At 34.3% G+C, this 18,418-nt stretch overlaps 1 protein-coding gene across 3 annotated transcripts in view; it reads left to right on the forward strand.

The window, feature by feature from the left end:
* Positions 1-18,418, forward strand: part of LOC111050641 (probable G-protein coupled receptor No18) — a 251,319-nt gene that overhangs the window by 154,616 nt on the left and 78,285 nt on the right. For all 3 annotated transcript variants that reach the window (XM_039420825.1, XM_039420830.1, XM_039420839.1), the window contains one exon: positions 7,011-7,155. In XM_039420825.1, the coding sequence (XP_039276759.1) occupies positions 7,011-7,155 (145 nt within the window). The remainder of the gene's footprint in view (positions 1-7,010; positions 7,156-18,418) is intronic.

The raw sequence follows: 18,418 nt of genomic DNA on the forward strand, positions 1-18,418 counted from the left end.
ATTAATTATTATTTTTTGGAGAATTTATAATTCGTCTGGTTTATGATATTTGAAATGTTCTACTGAAAGGGAATCTTCTTATCTTTTGTCATTCTTGCTTTTTTTATTATTCTTCATTTGTTTTGTTTGTAAGATTTCTTTTTATAAGTGTATTTTTCATTTTTGTTTGTTATATTTTCTATAATAAACTCCCTTCTTCTGGGGGTACCAGGACGAAGGAAAAAGGAAAAAAGGAAAGGAATTATTATTATTATTATTATTATTATTATTATTATTATTATTATTAATTAAGTTGGTTGCACAGCTTAAAAAAATAGATTAAACTGCAAGAATCATGTCGAACGGATGCCAGATAATAAAATCCCAAAAGTGGTAATCAAATGTAGACCTTATGGTAGAAGAGATATTGGTATACCTCTAAAAAGATGGTAAGTGTACAAATTATATCCTTTGAAACGGAACAGTTGTGTACGCTTAATCCTCGAAAGAAGAGGAAGAAGTAATTAAGTTGTATTGTAGCCGTGATCAAAATCTGAATCAGATCTAATAATATTAACTGGGCATTCAACCTTTGGAATAAACAATCTCTGCAATGTACAGAATCAGAGATTATCGAGGTGCATCTTTGGTGTTCATCACAAGATTAGAAACCTGTTATATATTTATCAAAATATAATATATTTCAACATGGCTTCCACTTCTGATCATGAATTTCCAAATATCTTAAAAGATTATTTTCTCGCTTTCTGGTTGGCGTCTTTTCAACAAGACAGATAAACACAAAATGAATCATACTAGAAGGTCACGTCATCTCTGAGAACATGGTTCATTTCTCCTTGCCAGGTTCCTCTTATCTGATTAGCTGCCTGTTATTTTTCTCAACACAATAAAACTCTACAGTCTCTACGTCTGCTTTTTACTCTTATTCGACTTCATTCTCCTTTCAGTCGAAAACCACAATTTTTCTAGTAAATATCATTTATACTTATTCCACTTTACACTAATATTTTTTATTTCTAGTGTGAATGTCGAAGTGAGTCTGCTGCTAGAGAATATCATCATTCATCAATAAATCAAATTCAAACTATGAAAAATGAATACATTAGCTATCATGAAGAGCTCACTACCGTACCCTTACCATAGCCATTTCTTTCACAATTCAAGTTTACAATATTTCCTTCAAGTTTCACAATTCAAGTTTATAATTGTTCACATTGAGAAATATGTTTCATTATAATCTCATCTTAGTTCCTCATTTTTTCCCCATATTTATTGAAATATATTAGTACGTTATGAAAAACTCTTAATTAATTATACTAAAGTTCTGGGCTTTCAATTAAAATCTTGAACTCATAATGTCGATTGCAGCAATTCATAATATGTGAGTTATATACAAAGCAGGACTTAATTGCAGCGTGCAAGCTTTGAGCTTAAGTTTAACTCATACAATTTTGCGCTTGCCCATATATATTTTCCATTCACTGGATAAAAAACATTTATTTTGTTGGGGGGAAAAAATTAAATCAGAGCATTCTTTCAATTGTCAGTCTAGCATATAATTAACCCAGCTCAATAGATCATAAAAAGAAATTGAGCTAAGAGTATAATTAAGTGGAAGTGAGAACATAGAAATCATTATTACTCTGATTCTTCTTGAATATTCATTCTCCCATGACTTGCATATCTCCTGTTTGGAAATCATAATTTTTTCATGTAAATGTTACACTATGATTAATAGTCTATGGTGGGTACCGGCAAATCTGAATTTCATATAGACATCGATTTCAAAATAATATGAGTTTAATATTGCCCGAATTTATTTTGAAAAATCATTGTCCTCCATCTATGCGGAATGAGACACCTATTTTGAAAAAATACCTCTGCAAATCAAACTGAACTCTCTATGGTATTTCTCATTTTCAGGCTTAATTTGTTGGAGCAAATATCATTCACAGTTCGCTTGTCAGCCAGTGTTTATATGATGTATAGTTGAGCCTCTGCATTGATTTTCGACGATGAACGCAGTGATACCGGTGAAAGAAAATACAGACCTGTACATGTCATAGTGAAATGTCATCCCTATGAATACGTTCAATCAATGAAGTCTGTAAACAAAATTTACATGAATAATAGTCGACTTTTTTCTGGCCAGATTTGACGTTTTTTGTCGATCAATAAAAGGATTAATGTGTGGGCAGTTTATAGAACAAAACGAATCCTGATGCCTCGTGACTAACCGATTCCTGACGTGAGCTGTCGCGTGGGCTTGGTGAACAGACATGACAGACCTTGTGATGACCGTATCAGACCGTGATGACCGTATGTATATCTGACGTATGATGTATCCCGCTGCTTCTGTAATTTGCACAACAAAGTGATCCACTCATCATAGCTGCCCCCCTTAACACCGCCCCACCACCCCCTTCCAAAACAATATGGCCAGCAAGTGATTGCTTGCATCACTGGGTCAATACTGCTGACAATTTTTGATAGTTCAATCACATTTGAACAACTCACTTTTCATGTGCGAGCATCCATTCAAATGCTTAAAACAATATTACTTTCGCCACCTGGAGCAATCACGGGGAAAGATAGAAAATCAAAATACTAACTAATAAATATGCAAATCTTAATCATAATGCTTCCACATATGATGTCGTAGAATACATAACAGAGATTTTGTGGTTTTGGAAAAAACTAATTGCGAGAGCTTTTATTCAAATTTAATAATTCTGCATAATGACAAACGATTGCTGCAGTTGTTCAAGGTTGGGGGATGTCTCTTCTGTTCTAGTTCAACTAAGCAACTTGAACTTCGAAGAGCTATTTTAACTCAACATATTAGAGGGTAGTGAATTTTCTCCTCACGGCACTAACCGGAAACCTTTTAACTGAGAATAATGTTGGACTAGCTCTATAACTATGATAAAACTACATCCTACTACATTCTGCTATTCAGCAGCGACACAGGAACTCCTAGGGTTTCCTCCATTGAAATATCAGTTCTTCTAAATTTAATTGTAACCTCTAAATTTGATGGTTGATTACAAACAATTCACAAATTATTTGCAATAAATTATAATTTTCAATAAATAATTCTTTCAAAATATGCCATATAGAACGGTGCTCCTATGTCAGTCTCAGCTGTTGATGAGTAAGCTTTATTGCTATCAGGTAACAGTACATTTGATATTCTTTCTTGCCTTTGACAATAATAATATCTTCTATTTCTTCGATTTAATCCATTTTATGGTTTCAACAAATTTTAGAATGTCACATCCTCTGCCAGACAATGATGATTGAAACTCAGAAAATTCTCATGGTACTAAGCCAACAAGCTCGTTGTTTGCCTGTATCTAATTTATTCGCGTCAAACATTTTGAGATCGATTGGCGGACCCAATGAGTCGACCAATGATAAACGTTGGTTTCAATTTGGCTCATCCTCCTTCTTTGTATTTTTGATACGTAGTCTATAAAATACGAACTCTGAAAACCAGAAATGCAGTGGGGGAGTGAAGTAAGCATTGAGTAGTTTATGATAAAATAGTAGAGGATCGTCAAGGTAGCTCTGTAGAAAATATTATTCAACACTATTAGAGTATTAAGTGTATGATATAATAGAGTATAAAGTATAAGTCATGTAGGTATTGAATATCATTAGATGTATTCAAACGCAAGTTCTCCATTCTCTAACCTTCTTACGACCTAATGATCAAGGAAAGTTTCGAAGAAATTTGGCGTTTTTTAGAAAAAATGATACTACTTTTTCAACGCCCCTTGTATCCTCTAAAACACTACTGTCACATTCCATAGGTGGAAAACTACATCTTTTCCAATTTTCTCATACTCCACAATTTTAATACAGAACGAACTTTGAAATATCCAAGATCAATAAAAAGTGGGCCTACAACGATGTAAAACACACATTCAGATTTTATGGAGTTGTTTGTAGAAAAAAAGTCACAGTTACATTTCTACCTACTTCCACAGCTTCACATCAGCGTTTCTTTCGCTGTTGAACACTTGCCATCCACCAAAGTATACTCCTGACATTTGCCCCCTCACATCCCCCTTTGTGGATTCCTGTGTTGCTGCCAACCCAACTCCCCCGGGATCACTTACCTTCTTCCAGAGATTTATGTACCGGTACTGAATTCCCATGTGATCTAGCCATAAACAATCTTTACCATCGTTTTGTTAGCTTACCCCCAAGAGAGAACTTCTTTCCAGCAAATACTTTCCGATTTGAGTGAACGAGGGCAACTTCATCACTCAACACTTCACTCTTGAGCAATTTCCCAAAGAAATCCAGAAAGTATGTCAGTGGTCACTGATATCCAAGTTTTTCCTACTTTGACAACTCTGTTTTCTTTAATAACTTCCATGATCTATGTATGATTTCTACTGAAACCTAGATGTAGCCTTCTTCAACAGGACACTAAATCTTGAAGGTACTGCGGGACTTTCTAAACTTTCAAATTTCCCTTAAAATCAGAGAATATCTTGATATCATCTATCTGTTATGAAAGTCATAACACTAGAAACCTCTTACATATTTATATTCCATTATTTATCTTTTTCCTGTATAGGGCTACTTGTAATATGAATATAAAGGAAATAAAAATCTCAGTACCCTTTTTTTTAAATATTTTATCACAACATGTTTCGGTCGTTTATGCCATTTTCAAGTCATGAATATAAAGGAAATAAAAATCTCAGTACCCTTTTTTTAAAATATTTTATCACAACATGTTTTGGTCATTTATGCCATTTTCATTTGAATGTTGTGATAAAATATTTTAAAAAAAGGGTACTGAGATTTTTATTTCCTTTATATTTATATTCCATTATTAATACAAATTACTTCATATTAATAGATTTGGCTCAACTGGAAGGAATGTTTCACATCACACAATTAACATTCACGCACATAGCAAATTTATCTAGGGAAAAGATCATCATCATTGAGACAATTGCATTTCATATCATATTGGAGACTGCGAGTTTGCATTGGAAATGGGAATCAATAAACTGAGCAAGATGATCTGACGAATAAAACATCTTCTTTTAGTGAAAAATAAAGGAAATAGTACCAACAATTTTAATGAATCTATTTATTCCAAGTATGTCATCGAGGATGATTATATTCAGATGAGGAAGAAATTCAGAAAGTATGTCAGTGTTCACTGATGTCCAAGTTTTTCCCACTTTGACAACTCTGCTTCCTTTAACAACATCCATTATCTATGATTCCTTCTGGCAGCTAGATGTAGCCTTCTACAACAGGACACTAAATCTTAAAGGTACTGGTTTCACTTGACTATTCCAATATAAATTTCAAGATGTGAATTAAAAACAATGAACATCGAGAACTCAATTCTTTTGAACAAAGTATTAAAATCAGTGAAAGGTCGATCTCATTTTGATTACAATGAATTCAGTCCTCAAGAGTTCATTCAACAGGGAAATTGAGCACAGCAGCACTGATTCAGAGGAATCTGCTCAAATCATCAATATTTGTTCTTTCTTTTTTGGAAGAGATGATCAGTTCTCAAAGAAGGATGCAACCCAACCGTGCTACGTCACACCAGAAGGGTAGTAATTTCAGTTTGCACTATCGTCCCGACGAGCATATTTGTTCAAAATGGAATCTAGCACACCGATATGAGAGAGTTTGATCAGAGTCCGCACAATTTTCTGGGTTCGAATTGAATTTGTGATAGATCAGAAGAATCGGGTATGCAAATAATCCTTCGACATTCGAGATTCACTCACCTAATGCAGCGTTGCTAGCGTTAATCGGATTGGTTGCATTTTTCCAGTGCTCTTCCACTATTTCTCCTCATCTATTCCACCACTCCTTCATTTTCTTTGTAACTGACCTCAATCTAACAAAGTATCATTAGATCAGGTTACTTTAAGTCTTCGAAGATAATAACAAACGCAACATTATCAATACCCGTCTTTTAGTTTAAGCTTGTGCATTTTATTTCAAATGAATCACATTAACTTGTAACATTTATTCGCTAAGCTGCTGCTGGTTTGTGTTTTAAGACATAGAGATAAATAAGATGGAATTATTATTCGATGATACCTTTCGATGATCCCAATTTTTATTTAGTGTGAGCCACTACAGATTTTGCAAAGATAGGGCGTGGAAATTGCTGAATTGAGGGTGAAATCGGTGCTTTTCAGATGGAATTAAAGGGTCGTTAAAGTGATGTAAACGTGTGTGACTACTCACTACAAGAGCATTGATCTTCTGCTTCTGACAGGCTGCAACATTTTCCGCCACGGTCACCTGTCATTGACATTCTCTCCTTCCAACTAATTGTGAATTTTCTCTCCTAACTGGAACAAATCCATCATATCATCTGCCTACATGGATTGTAATAATATTGTTTTCTGTTATATGGAGAATCTCAAGTCGAGACTACAAATAACTAGATTTCAAAATAAAAGTTGAATGAAGAAAATTCAACCCATGAATAATCTTATAAATGAATATTTCAGTCTATTTATTTTCAATGGGTTTGTTAATAATATCAATCAGGATAATAGAATCCAGTTAAGGATTTCCCGCTACTTTAGTATCGGGTCTTTGAGTTTTATTCCGGTTGTTATTTCCATGAATGCTCATATTGGAATTTATGCTTCAATGTCAGGTTTTATTATTCTTTTCATGATCAAATGTGGACTCTCAAGAAAAATCATAGCTGTATAAACATACTGTTTTTCACCCCTCCATGATAAGGAGGATGAAAAATAATAATCATATCTCGAATGAAGAGTATGCTTGGAATATTGATCATCAATTCTGCATATCTTTCACATGTCATCAATCAGATCTGTCATCAATCTTTATAATCTGAATTAATCAGTGCCTTTAGATTTACAGCACTGTTTTTCCTATAACTATCATTGGTAAAAAATAGTTTTCTTTTGATTGACACTAATTAGGCTGTTGTGGTAAATACGTTTGTTTAAAGTTGATTTTTGTTATTTCAGGTGGGAAACACACTGATAATCGTAGCAGTTGTGACAACGAGGCGACTGAGGACGGTGACAAACTGCTTTGTCATGTCGCTGGCCGTTGCTGATTGGCTCGTTGGAATATTCGTTATGCCCGTCGCTGTCGCCTACCATATCATGGGTGAGTTGTTACACTACATTCTCCACCATTTTCAATAATAACCGACGACAGACGAATAAAAACATTGCTTTTTCAAAGCATGCGTTTTGTGAAAGCAGGTACAAAGTGAAGGATCTACTATCAATAATGATACAAAATATAACAAAACAATAATACAATGTTCATGAATGTTTGCCCTACCTGAGGACAATGCTTGCTCCTATCCCCCTAGGAAAAGTTTAGACATGTTTTTTTGAAATTGAAAAGTTATTATTTGGAACAGTACGGTATATTGTGGTTGAAATAAAAAAACTAGTAGAATAATCTCATTCTCCATATTGAAAAGTTTGAATGTATAAGAAAGATACAGAGAGGAATTCGCAATGAATTGATAATATAACCTTAGAATAAAACAATTCAAGTATAAGTTTTCTCTGATATAACGGAGGGATCTGATCCCTTGACGAGGACAGAGTAATGTTTCTTGGATCGAATCCAGGACCAAATTATTACGTAGCAAATGACTTTTGTATCATTCAAAAAATATCATACTATCACTCAAATGGAGACAGTTTATTTTGGATGTGATTAATAGTATGAAAACGATCAGAGAATCTCTGTTACATAATATCATGGACTAAATAAACAGAAGGCTTGGAAGGTGCTACCTTTCCAAAAAAAACCTTAGATTTTTACAAATCCAAGTTATTAATAAACTGATTCCTTAGTGCGATTGTTGAGAGGGACTCCTGGCTACTACAAAGTCACTATTACAAAGGTCAAACAACACAATAGCGTTTGATCATAACGAGAGACATGAGTCTGCTCCAACCTATACAGAGCATGAATAGTAATGGGGTCGGTACACAGTACCAGCATAATAGGAATACATGAACCATCCGTGGATTTGTTTTTAATTGACTCATCTTCGTAATTGCAATCAAGTGTCTCATCCGTGAGTCATGAATAGGTTCTGCGGCAATTATCATAAATATGAAGGTCGATTGTCAACTGGAGCACCTGGGTCTGGGCATGGTGCTCATGTATATTCCGGCCTACTGGATTAACTACTAATAAGCCCTCGAGTACATACTCTATCATTTCATTTGCCTTTCAGTCCTGCAACCTTGGACGAATATAACAGCTATCTAGAACAGTGTAGGTGAGTCCATAGTTATATATTGAGTGAACTCAGTGTACTCAATATCATTGAGAATGGATGAACCGCGAATCTCAATTAGGAAATTCTTAATACAAAAATATAATAGTGTTAATCGAAATTAATTCCATAATTATAATCAAATCTCAGTAATGAAGTTTCATCTCTCCTCTTTAGATAATTATTTGTCCTTTTAGCCTACTCATGTCTTCCTATATATTACCCATTCCGATCGTTCCACGCTTCCGCTTCACCTTCGATAAGTCTTCGTTATCCACGATTAAAGATAACGTCTTTAGCATTCTGTTCTGTATTGGGCTACTTTCTTCCTCTTCATTCTCAATTTTCTCCTTGTTATTCCTCAAAGAGCATTACAATCTCTTTACTAGTATATCTCTTCAAACTTCCCTAATGGAACAAAAATCCTAATCAGTACTCATTATCTCCTTCATCAATTTTGAATTTGTATCAGACGTTCTCTTCTACTCAGATAACAATCCACCATAGTATCAATTATTATATCTCTTCATGACTCAGTGCCCTAGATTATTCCGTTCATTCTCTCTCTCTCTCTCTCTCTCTCTCCATCTCTCTGAAACCACCGTTACCTCACAAACATCCTGCAACCTTGATCTTCAAGATACAGCACGATACAAAACAAAGAAGAGTTCATTATTGCTTAGTTGATGATTGAAATAGACGTTTCGCAATGATTTAGACAAGATTGGGATGTTGTAATCAAACGTATCAACTTGGCTATCATCACAATAAGAAGCATTGGAATACACTGAGGCTGAAAATAGGTCTGAAATTTCTAAACTTTGAGTGCACCCCTACGCTTCTTCAACACACCATAAATAAATATCATTGAGGAAGTTCATTACTAGCAACAGTTTCGCAGTTTGCTGAGCGTTCTTGTGGCTCTTTAATCTCCGCCCGTATCTCCCCAGTTGAACGGCTTGTTTGCAAACGGGTTTGCTACGAGATGCTCTGCATAACGACCAACACACCACTTTTCATTATTCGCTCCTTCAGTTCTCTCTGTTGTCGATATTTAAATATTCAAGATACAACTTAACATTCACCTTAATAGAATGACTGATAATGCTATAATTTGATTTCATGTAGAATACGGATTGGAACTTCATTAATGGAAATGTACAGCTTGATGGCGTTCGATATGATAACAATTTTGTATCATCCAAGAGAGTTTGAACCAACTTGATTGGATGTAGTGAGAATTTTAGTTGAACTCTGGAACTGCTAAAATATACAGACTAGAGCACAGTAGCTGAATCAGAATATTCAATATCAGTTTCTCCAAAGAAATTGAAATGAAAATGAAAAAATTCTACCACTCAACCTAGACTGTGAAAGATTTCAACTGTGAAATCTATTGTGTGAATGCAGTACGGTAAGTGTAATTGAGGTGAATTGAATTTATTGCGAGAAAAATGAAAAATAGTATATTATTTTTCAATGAATTTCCTATATTATAGAATACAAATAGACAGTGGAATATAAGTGATACAATATTATCAAGTATATTCTTTGGTACTGCCAACATGAGACCCCTTTTGTGTGGGTAGTGAGTAGCAAGTTGACTTAGAGTTTATAGCTCTGCTCAAAATGGTACAAAATAGGATACGATTCAAATTTGATAATGCCAAATCAGAGAATATTACCTATTATACAAAAATCGTTTTGATCTATATGAACTATAGCTGATTAACCTACCAGGTTAATCAGTTAGTCAAGTCAAAGAAAGATTATAGAGAGAAAAGTTTGGAGCAGTTTTAGTTTTGAGTGTCAAATATCAAGAGTTGCAACAAGTGACTTTTTTCGAATATCACACTATTCTGTCATCATAAATTGGCAGTGTGTTTCAGTATGATCATTCATATTGAGTACGGTACCTATTGTAACGTCTGCGGAACTAAACACAGGGAGGTTTCTAAGCTTCCTAGAAAACAAAGACACTAAAACTGCTGCAACAGTCGTATGGGAATGCGTGGAATAGTCGAATTATACATGAAATGGAAGAAAATTCAATGCTCTACAATCTTGTTATTAGCACATTCTTGTTTCATCAATTGTTGAAAAGTTATAGGACTTGAAAGAGCGAAAAAAGAAGAAAAACTGGTTTTTCGAAAATGCATCACTTTAGAACATGAATATCTCGGAAAGTATCAGATTTATCGAAAACCTCTATTGAACGAAACTTGTAGGATCTCTATTAAGCTTTATTTTTATTCTGTTGAATATGTCAATAGAACACATTGTTTCCAAGATTTAAGCAATGTAATTATAAGTGGGAAATGCAACTTCCAAAGCACCCTCATGTCTCCAGCACATGATTTAGGGGTTGGGATTTTTGATATGCTCACCTCCAAAGCATATGGTATGCTCTACAAAGCTGCAAAGTCGAAAATTGTGTTCCAAATATTCCCTCCAAATTTCATTTTGAACTGATCTATTGTTGCTGAACAGAAAATTTTACTCTCAACACTAAAACTGCTGCAACAGTCGTAGGGAAATGCGTAAAATAGTGGAAATATAGATCAAATTGGAGATAATTTGATGCTCTATCAGCTCATCATCAGCACGGATTTTTTTCAATAATCGTTCAAAAATTATAAGGCTGAAAAGATGAACAAATTGGAGGCAGAAGTGTTTTTTAAAAAAAATGTCTCACCTTCAGGACTCTGATATCTCAGAATCTATGAGAGATATGGAGAAAATTTGAAGAAAAAAACTTGTTGGTTATTTTTTAAGCTTCAATTTTTGCGCAGAATACGAATGTCCATAAGATGCATAGTCTCCGAGATATATGCGAAAAATGAAAAAATGGTACTTTCAAACCACCCCATCCCCTTAGCACAGAGGGTAGGGGTGAGGACTTTTGATATGTTAATCCTCGTACTATCCTTAAAAGAGCAGTGGAGTTGAAAATCGTGTTCCAATGTTCCAAACTTTTCCCTCTATACCTTTATTTGAGCATTCGTTGCCTGGACTATTACTATTCTAGTCCTCATATTATTCATAGCTTCCATTGTATACAGGCATAGAGTAATGAAATTATATCATAAGAACTCGTACTTTGAATAAAAATATTCATTAATAGGTCTATATTTTGTTTTGATATATCTTGGTACATTTGATCATAATTTTGACATAGTTAGAATTAGAATTAGATTGTTACTACTACATCGTAAAAATCTACCAATTCCAGAGCAACAATGAAGAAAGCTGTACCTGAATAATCCTAGTTTACAAACAGAACCTTCATTCATTTATTCAGTCCTATTAGTAGAGTCCAGCCTCGTTTAGCAACCTTACATTTTCTCTTTTTGCTAGCTTTCTTGTGGTCGAAATTCTAATAGAATTAGCAAACATCCCTCAACTCATCAAGTTTTATCCCTGAACCAGAGGGCAACAGAAATTAGTGTATTGACAGTAAGCGAGACTTTGTCCTCTTGAATCATCAAATCCGGCGAAATCAAAATTTCTATTACAGTTCTATTGTGAATAGAAAACTCACTTGAGAATGAAATTTGTTCTATCTGTGAATCTCTTATAAAAAATATGTATTGATAGCCTATGCTATCTTTTCTTTATGGCTATCCACACTTAAATTCCACTTCAAGATCCGCAGATAAATTCTCATGGAAACATTATGATAGCATAATAATGCTATTTTGTCTCTACGGTATTGCTCGATATTTTCAAGATTTGCCACAATTTATCTCGCATCATTTGTATTTGTTTCTTTCATGATCCTCAGAAAGTAATTTTGATTTATTCATAGTGTATAATGATAACGCGCTAGTAGGTTAGAAAAGAATCCAAATAGTGTTGCTCAATAATTTGTAAGATTAAATTTCAGACTCGATCAATATGTTTTATTCAGTGAATGAATTCAAATTAATATTGTTGCTAAAAACTATATTCTCCAAAATAATTAATATCATTAGATTTTTGAGAGAATTTTCATGATGTTTGAAATGTCATCGAATTATCTACTCTAGTTTGAGTCAAATTTCTCTGAGACCTCTATTCTCAAATCTCTTGTGCCCAATTCATATTATTTCATCCGTCTCGATGAAAAAATGAAATAGAGTAGGGAGAAGTTGAGTTAGAAATAACCGAGCCTGATACAAACATGATGGTTATGGAGAAACGCAACCGCCTAGAACACATTCAAATCTCAACATAAATTTATAGCATCCTCCTGCAATAAGATATTATTTTCAGCCGAAATAACATTCACAAATTTTGGCACGTTCAATAAAATTGCCTCTCAGAAGCTAGAATCTGCTTCTCCAAACGAAGATTTCTTAGCACAATCTGAGAAAAATGCTACAGTCTGAAATTTTACAGGAGAAAAGATTCAAGAAATGACAAGTTTATCGAGAACAACTCTTTCTTGAAAGTTGTTTGGCATCCAATAATAGAATTGATACCGTTTAGGGTTGACTTTTTGGCAGTGCCATATTTTATAATTGTGATGGAAGAATGTCGTGATATCTTAGTTTTATTGAACAGTTATTTTCTTCTAATTATTCAAATAATGTTTTGATTCTTTAATACAATGACTTTCCACAGCTTTTCCACTTTGAGCTAATGACTAGTTCTGGGAGTCATTCTGTGATCTGATCCACTAGTTTCAATAACCAAGATGATTGAAAGCTTCTCTTGCTTGAAGCTGCATTCAACTTCAAACTTCCCAATACAATTTTTATGGTGCTTATTATATTGTGATATGAAAGCCAATACCTGGAAGCTGCGCCTCTTATTCATTTATCCTGTGTTCTTCCCTTTTATTTTCCCCTTCTCTATTGTGACCCTAAACCGCCGAGTAATCTCAGTCAATTTTTGAATTCCTTCCTGTTCCGAGCCACCTCCACTCTTCATTCTCCACTTTCTTCAATCATATTCACCCTCGTCTCAGTCTTTTTATGGCCTTTCCTCAACCATGAATCTATTCATTCTATCCTCACCCAAACTCATTGTTATTGGCTTTATGGGTTTCCACACCAGCCCAGCGCACTTTACTGAGCAACACATATATTAATCATGACTTATTTTATCAATTTTATGCTGTTTTTCAACGATTTCAAGAACTATTTTTCATTTCGATAAGAGGTATATGATATGATGAGTGATCGAGTAGAAATCCAAATTGAATCCTATTGAACTGAAGTTAATTGAAATTAATATGTAGCTAACGTTCTTCACGTATTAAAACATCTTGGATTTAATATCCAATATGAATGTTTGTTATAAATTCTGCTGTGTGACAATTCTGAGTGCCACTTAAGAGAGAAAGTACATCACTAGTTCTACAATCTTATTAATAAATAATTTCAATTACATCAGCTTAGAGAGACTACAAATACTAAAGGCCTATTATAATAATGCGGCATGATTCACGAGTAAAATGGTCATACATCTACTCCAATGCAGTGATATATACTCCAAATATCCTATATTTATTTCGAAAAATATTGTTCACATCAAATATGCATTTCAAACAATTCTTCAGATATGTCTGAAGTGTCTCGTGATACAGGAGAAGATTACAGTTCAATGACTGGTAGTGAGGTACTATAGCCCATTCTCAATTCAACATCTTTACTTTGATTCCAGAAAAGACGAACTACTCAATCGGAAACTGCACATATCTGCAATAGCTGGGGACATGCCACAGCCTGTGAACTGATGTCGATTGATAGATGAATAGGAGAAATTTTAATTACATTTTTTACTCATGGAAAAGAATATTCAGAATTCACAACATGCAAATAATGGAGTATATATGCAGTAACAGATAAGAGCGTGTAGGACAGATGTGTATCATTTAATTGGGAGTGGTTTATTGAACTAGCAAAAAATGTAATGGCCAACTTGCACGAATAAAGGTCATCTTCATGTTTGAATGAGCTCACTGCTAGTGGATGGCATGACCCATTCACCTTACTCTAGCTATTTGTCATGCAGCGTGCAGTGTGTGGGTGCTATGGGACAGCAGCTACAGTAGATACAATGCTAACAAAATTAATGTCGCAAGCATTCATGCATTCCATATGTAATCCACAGCCGGGGTAATAACCTCACAGCCATTGGAGATGAACAAGGACAACTTTACGGTGTTGGTTGGGAAAAGCATGGATCAATCTGTGCAAATTCACATTTCATAAGAACGTTATTTTTCAATCCACAACTTCCATTGGAAATCCTTGGCCGCGAATGCACGAATTACTTTGTGAAAAATCTGACTTATTTCTTGAACTTCTGATTTATTGCATGAAGAGAGGCAATCCATTGAGTATGAGTTCTAAATTTGATAGATCTTTGTACTTGCATGCTGATTTCTGAGACTGTACAACTGAATGTTATTATGTCATATATCATCATGTTATTATCATGGCATCAGTACAATCTTAACTCAAAATTCTATAGGAAATTCTGAATTGAATCCCTGAATAACTGATTCTATGGATCAATCAAATTTCTATTAAATTGTGATATTGATATAGTGTGAAATAAACAACTACTATCATAACAGGTTCTGAAAATCGGCATCAAGAAGGGTAAGAATAGAGCCAACGCTATCCTATTCAACATTAATTTTATTTTGAAATTCTGCACCGAAATCATGTATGACATGACCACGTTCCCATTTGAAATATAGAGTTATATTCAAAATGAAGCTGGTTTGAAATGAAGATGGATCCATTTGACGGATCCAAGATGGCGAACAAATGTTTTGAAGCGATAGAAAGTAGCTTTGTTCAATTGGAATAGGATTCCCATGGAACCTACCTGCTGTCATACTATTCGTAAATAGAATATTTGGATGTTTCCATAAACCTCTCACCAACCCTGTATAGTTGCAAGTTGCAAGAGACTGCTCTTTCTGGTACCAAATATTATTTTATAGTGGATATTGTCTTTTTTGGTCCCAACATACTTGGATATTGTCCTTTTTGCCCAAATCTCCACCGTTATCAACATAAAATAGCTGAAAACCTCCAATATCAAACATCTTTAAAATTTTATAAGTTTAAAGATTGTAATTGAGAAAATTTTTGCTTTTTAACAATGGTTCTTTCCACTTTCTGGCTGGCGATTTCTCTTTCGTGATTTATAGGGAGTCACAGGGATCACTAGAGTTTTAGAATCCATAGCTTCACTTCACTCTTGGCTCACTTAGAAAAGTTGTAATTTCAATTTCCAATAACAGTTTAACACAATTAAAAGACTGGAAGGCTATAATAATTTCATTTTCAATGAAAATACTGTGGTATGACAGCTGGCATCAAACAAACAATAAATGCACCTAAAACAAAACATAACCTCGAATTTGAACAGCTGGAGCAGTGGTCATGTGACAGCTTCCTTCCAGCTGGTTGGCTGAATTGGAGTTTGTCTTAATGATTCCAACACTCGGTGGAGATTGTCTCTTCTTGATAAAACCAAAGATCTTTGAATCCAATTCAACCACGGATCTTGTATTTTTTTGTAGCATCTGTTTTGAGCATTTGATAGAGCTCCTTTCTATACATAGAATGGAACAAAAAGATGAAATTGCTAAAATGGTGGAGATTGCTCTTTTTGGTCTCAGTAGCCTCATTTTTAACGTCCAATGGTTTATATTTTCCAAGTTTCAGAGTTCTCAATACATGTATATGATTTAGGAATTCTTTAGAGAGATCGAGATTGAATCTACCAGCAAAGTACGAGTATAGTATCATGATGTCATGATGTATCACTTGATCTACTCGTTGATTTATCTTTTCTAATGCCTATTTTTCTGGAAGTTTACAACAAAGAGACTATTGCATGAGAAGATACAAACTAATGATATTAGTAGTAGTCTTATTATGAGAATAGAAAGTTACTAAAACATTAGTTTGTCTTTCCCCATACCACAGAGCCAAGGTAGGCTAGTAGGAATTTCTCAATTCTCTCACTGTTGAAGTTCTCTTCCACTGGAAAGCATAGCTGTAAGTTTGGAATGAAGGAACGTTGTTAATTACAGTTTGAACCGACGTTAGTGACACTCGGTCTGTTCCTAATACCGGCACTTAAAGTTTTGGAATTCCACTACTTTGAAAGTTTCAAAACTCTTCGAGCATTGCAAATGAAAGAATGATTCGGAGATTGATAGACAAGAATCTAAGATACAGCTTTTCCGTCATCGATTCTCTATATTATAAGTTCTCACGGAGCGATTTAATGTGTCTGCTACACATTGGTTGGCCTATTTCTCGAAAACTTCGCTGGAGTAGAGATATTTGAATCAATAGCAAGTGGTTTGTACGTGACATTGCAACGTGACTTGTATTGGCTGAGATCCCTGGATGGAATTGCTCAAACGTGAGCACTGAGCACAAGTAAAGTTGCTTTCACGGCTCATGAAGAAAGCAGCTTCAACTCAATTCGACGATTTCAGAATCATCACGACAGTCTGCTACTTGAAACTGAATGCTGAATCTTCCTGTTCCATTCTGGTTTTACTTCATGTATGTCTCGAGTAAACCAGTGAATTGAAGCACTGCCGAAATCATCACATTTTTCAAGCAACAAAATAATTAGAAAATAAATTTTGTTGCTCCAAATCACTCGATCTGTTTGTGCCCTCATTTACATAAAGAATATTCATAGTTAAATATTCAAGTCATACATTATAGCAAGTTATCCGCAAGCTACTTGTCTCCATCTGATGGCATCATCTCAGCAAGGCTCTAATATAGTCGTATGACAACATTTTACTATTCGATATAATTCAACAAAATCCGCCTATTTAATCGGCCCCAATTAGTTTCTAAATACTGTAAACTATAAACTTCAATATTCTTATATTTCTTATTATAATACTACATTCATAATAATAATTATTATTCTATTCCATGGGGAGTCTCAACATTTGAACGTATTAAAATGATATAAGAACGATTTTAACTGTAGAATCCTGATTATCCTGAGAGCGTTATTACTATTATAGGATTGTTTGCACTTTTTTAGAATTATAAGCTGTGTTATTCGCATCTTATTGTTTTGTTATTTGGTTATCTTTGATTTTTATTTTTATTTTCAATTCTAAACTTGTTTTCTATTGTTTATTTCATTGTTGTCATGGAGGCAATATATATATGTTGCTTCCACACATTTTTTGTATGAATGAATAAATAAGTAAATAAAAATTTAAACAACTCATACTTATTCTTAGTCTTCCTATTCTCTTCACCGTATCACAAACAGTTTTTTTGTGTTCTCAGTCTCTGATAACTTTGAAAAAGTTCCTGTGTTATAAAGGCAAGTAAAAACTCTTAAAGCTTGTAATCCTTTTTGGCAAGCCTTTTCTGGACTTTGCTTTCTTGCGAATGCTGCTGTCAGAGTGTAGGCCTACACATAGTTGACAACTGCTTGGGGATTTTCGAGTTGCATGGAAATTCCATCCATTCCGGCTTCCCGTTGCCCATTTGTACACCTGTTACAACTTTTTGTGACTCGTTCCTAAAGCCATTCAAAGCAAAAAATCCTTGTCAATTATTACGTTCTTATCGTATCGTCGTTTAAATTATCATAGTTCCAAGAATAGTAGACTATAATCAGGTTTAATACCTCAAAGCGAAAACATAGTGTGGAGTTATGGATACTTGTAGACTTTGTCAAACTAGCTTTGGATAGGTGATTGGAAGCGGTCATGTAATGTTTAATTCGGATTCAGATATTCTGCGTTATCTACATAATTATGTTGAATGTTTGCTTATTTTTCTCCAGTCCTTATTTTTTTTTAAGTGTTTTGACTTTATATCGAACTCATTGTCCATTTGTTCAATGTGTTATTGAGAAGTTTGATGAAACATCGTAGTAGTTGGCTTCGTGAACTTGTAGTGCACAAGCCCGAAAAAATTTGAAAAAAATTGACAATTAACTACGAATTTTGTGTCGGCAGAATATCCAAAAATTAAATTTTGTACAAGCACCGTTTTTTTTACACGCATTTGAAGTCGCGGTCAATGTCATTTTCCAATGCTAATTTCCCTATGCTGGAAGTGTGAACTTGTAGTGCACATGTCAGAAAAAATCCGAAAAAATTGACAATAAACTACGAAT

The sequence above is a fragment of the Nilaparvata lugens genome, chromosome 1 (assembly GCF_014356525.2).
Source record: "Nilaparvata lugens isolate BPH chromosome 1, ASM1435652v1, whole genome shotgun sequence".
Taxonomy (NCBI): domain Eukaryota; kingdom Metazoa; phylum Arthropoda; class Insecta; order Hemiptera; family Delphacidae; genus Nilaparvata; species Nilaparvata lugens.